Here is a 3718-nt window from a genome sequence, read left to right on the forward strand (position 1 = left end):
TTGAGAGACATATCATTCTGACCTTCAAAAGAAACAGTTCCAGATCTCTTCTGAAGAAGAGAGCGATATGACTCTCGAAGCATTGAGAAGCCTAAACCGACAACATGGCAATCAGCTTAGAAATTGTCCAACCACAATTTATCGACTTTCCATAGTCAGTTTTCAGTTACACTAATATAGTATATTAATGGTTATTCAAAAAAAATATGGATTGTGATATATTCTATCTTATATGAATTCCGTTCCCATCAATTATTCCTATAACCTCTGGAAATTCATATTAGGCAAAATATTGTTCGATTACAACTGCCTCATTATCTCGGCCATTCTATAATTTGTGGAGACAAGTTACTTAGCAAGTATGTAACTTTTCTGGTTATTGTAGAGCTTAAGACAATGCAAAATTTACCAGATTCATGGGTGAAATAATTAGAAATATAGATGGCAAATTTTTCTTCAATTCTGTTAGCCTACTTCCCTGATGCTAACACGTAAATGTTAAAAAAAACTTGGCCACTATATTCAGGTACAGTAATTTCAAAATAGTTCTTATTTTTTACTCTTTCTGTTTCTTAGAGTAAATCTATTTCATCATCACTGAAGCTGGACAATGCGTCTAATAAATCATCTGAATCACTGGACTCAAAATCGGACATGTGTAATATTTTAAAAAGTTTATTTAAAACACTGAGTTTTTTTATATTCTATTTTTTATTACCACAAGTAAAAATTCCATATTAATAATACAAGAATTACTATTTTTTTAAAGGCAACTTCCTTTATAAAATGTGACTATTTTTTACTAACATTAAACTAAAATCTTTAACAAAGTAAATTACCAAAAACATAAACCTTACTTATAGGTTAATATTAGCAAGATCACGTCATAAATTCCTTGAAAACTAGTTTCTTTCTACGAACACCAAATTCTTCTCATAAAGCTAATATTTTTTATTACCTATTTAGTTTTATTACAGTCCGGAATGACATATTTTCATGATTTATATAATTCACAGTAGCTTACATTATTTATTTTAAAAATTTTAACACATCACAAAAATGATATGATTGATTTATAATTCAAACTGCCGCTTTTTTATCTCCCCTCTCTACATATGGGACATATGGAACATTAGCGCCCTCTTATTTTTGTAAGATTTTTGTTTACATGGAGTTTGGTCTCCTTGTGTAGTCTTCATGCTTCTGACCTTCAAAGCGTTTCTGAGAGTGAAACTCAAAATAAAAGAAAGCGCTGGTGTCCGAAACAATTATCATCAAGTGAAAGTGATGATGAGACATATATAAGACGCAAATTTATCTCGGCCCCCCAGAGTGAAAAGATGTGATTCATTAATAAGACGTAAGAAAATATAAACCGTGACACTTTTAAGTACTTTGCCATTTAAATTTTTCTTTTACCGTATCTTGGAAAATGTCTACATTTATATATAGGTATAACTATTTTTTCGGCAACCGTCCGGGAAGTGACTACTTCCCGGACGCTTTTTCTTTGAGAAAGTAGCATTTTTTCGGCCTAGTCCGGGAAGTACGCACTTCCCGGACTAGGCCGGGAAGAATCACATCGTTGTTGTCATTGTGAATATGAAAATCTTGGAAGGTATGATTTTGATAAATGTAGTTGAAGATTACCATAGCAACGAAATAACGACTGACAGCTATCTGAAGTGAAATTAGTTGACATTTTAATTTTCGAAAGTTTGCATGGTTTTTGGTCGCAATTGTCGCAATAAACTATGGAAAGCAACAGCGATAGTGAGTTTGAAAATGTGCCTTACGAAATTTCCAATGCAGCAGCTGCTGCTACAGCACAATTATTGCCTGAAAAATCAAAGTCCAGGTACGAAAACGTTTATGATTTGTTCACGAGATGGATGGATATGAAGAAATGCAAAACTATTACAGAGGATGTAATTTTAGCTTACTTGGCGCAAAAATCTGAAACTGTCAAATCCTCTACCCTGTGGAGCATGTACTCTATGTTGAAAAGTACCATTTTAGTGAAGAAAAATGTAAACATAGCCACTTTCCCAAAGGTAATCGCATTTCTTAAAAGGAAGAATGTTGGTTATAAAGCAAAGAAATCAGAAGTCTTCAGCAGCGAGCAAATCAACAAATTCATTAGAGAAGCAGATAATGAAACATATCTAATGCTAAAGGTAATTTTAACAAAATATTACGATTGTAGGATATAAAAGTATCAACTTAATTTGCTTCATTTTCAGGTAGCAACAATTATTGGGTTAGCCGGTGCGTGTAGACGGGAAGAACTAACAAAAATGTCAATTGATCTAATAAACGACAAAGAAGATATGTTGCTCGTGAAAATACCAGATTCTAAAACACATATTGAGAGAAATTTTGTTGTAATTGGGCAAGAAAACCTGCTGTTGTATAGGCAATATTTATCTTTACGGCCATCCCATACTCCACATAACAGATTATTCGTGAATTACAAAAAAGGAAAATGTTCGATTCAGCCCGTTGGTATCCACAGTTTTGGGAATCTCGGATTAAGAATTGCAGAATTTTTAAATTTACCCAATCCTAAAAATTACACAGGCCATAGCATGCGTCGAACTTCAGCGACGATATTTGCTGATAATGGTGGAAACATCACAAATTTGAAGAGACACGGTGGCTGGAAGTCTACCAATGTCGCTGAAGGATATATAGACAATTCACTAACAAACAAAATTAAAATTGCCAAGACCATTCAAAAATTATCAGATGAAAACAATCAATATGAAACGGAAACTTTACCTTCTTGTTCTGACTACAAAAGGCATTTAAATATACCAAGCATTTCAAACAAATTAAACCCTTTCAATATTAGCAATTGCTCAAATTTTACTATAAATCTTAATATAAATAAGAATTAGAATGTTTCTGTTAGTACCTATCTTCTGTTCGAATTTCAATATTTAATACAAATAAGAATTAAAATGTTCGAAATTTTGTTCTACAAAAAAATATAATAAAGAAATGTGTCTCATTAATTTGTTATTCTACATGGTTGCCGAAAAAATAGTGTACGTAACAGGTCCGAAAACAGTTTTTTTGAACTCGCAGACTTCCAGGACTCGCCTACGGCTCGTCCTAGAATTTTGTCAACTCTTCCAAAAAAACAGTATTTTCCGGACTTGTTACGTAAATAACTATTAAAAGTAAAAAAAAAAAAATTGTTGAGGCTCAAGTTGAAAATAAAGAAGACACTGAAATTAGTACGTTCTTGCTATTGCAAAAATTTTATGTTTTCTTATACTGTTTCAGATTTTAGAACAAGATTGTTTCAAATCTTTTTCCAAATAAAGGAACAAAATTCTACAATTATTCACCTACTTCAAAAAGAGAATAAAGAAAATATATTATTTGGCTTACCAGAAGATTTTCCTGTTGCACTTCCAGTTTCTTCCATAAAAAACTTTACCACTTTGGAAACATATTTTGCAGACAAAAGTAATGTTGCCAAATTGGTAAGTGTTTCTTTTTTTAATTATAAAAATTTAATTTTTACATTTATAGGTATCTTATTTATCCAACATAGGAGAAAAGGATGTAACTTCCAAAACCAATAGGATAATGAAACACTTGTTAGTTGATAATATAGCTGCTACATATAGCTTGTTTGGGAAAAGGAACGACAAAAAAAGCTTTTTGTAATCTAAGTTTGAAATTTGTAGTAGTAAGTAAGTATCTA

General features: G+C 31.7%; 1 protein-coding gene across 1 annotated transcript; it reads left to right on the forward strand.

Annotated features, from left to right (window-relative positions):
* The first annotated feature begins 1728 nt into the window (after positions 1–1728).
* On the forward strand, positions 1729–2926 carry LOC111691638. The gene is made up of 2 exons (XM_023454764.1): positions 1729–2177; positions 2244–2926. The coding sequence occupies exons 1-2, from the start codon at positions 1755–1757 to the stop codon at positions 2898–2900; spliced, it is 1080 nt and encodes a 359-aa protein (XP_023310532.1). The 5' UTR covers positions 1729–1754; the 3' UTR covers positions 2901–2926.
* Positions 2927–3718: the final 792 nt, after the last annotated feature.

The sequence above is a fragment of the Anoplophora glabripennis genome, unplaced genomic scaffold (genome assembly GCF_000390285.2).
Source record: "Anoplophora glabripennis isolate ALB-LARVAE unplaced genomic scaffold, Agla_2.0 scaffold172, whole genome shotgun sequence".
Taxonomy (NCBI): Eukaryota; Metazoa; Arthropoda; class Insecta; order Coleoptera; family Cerambycidae; genus Anoplophora; species Anoplophora glabripennis.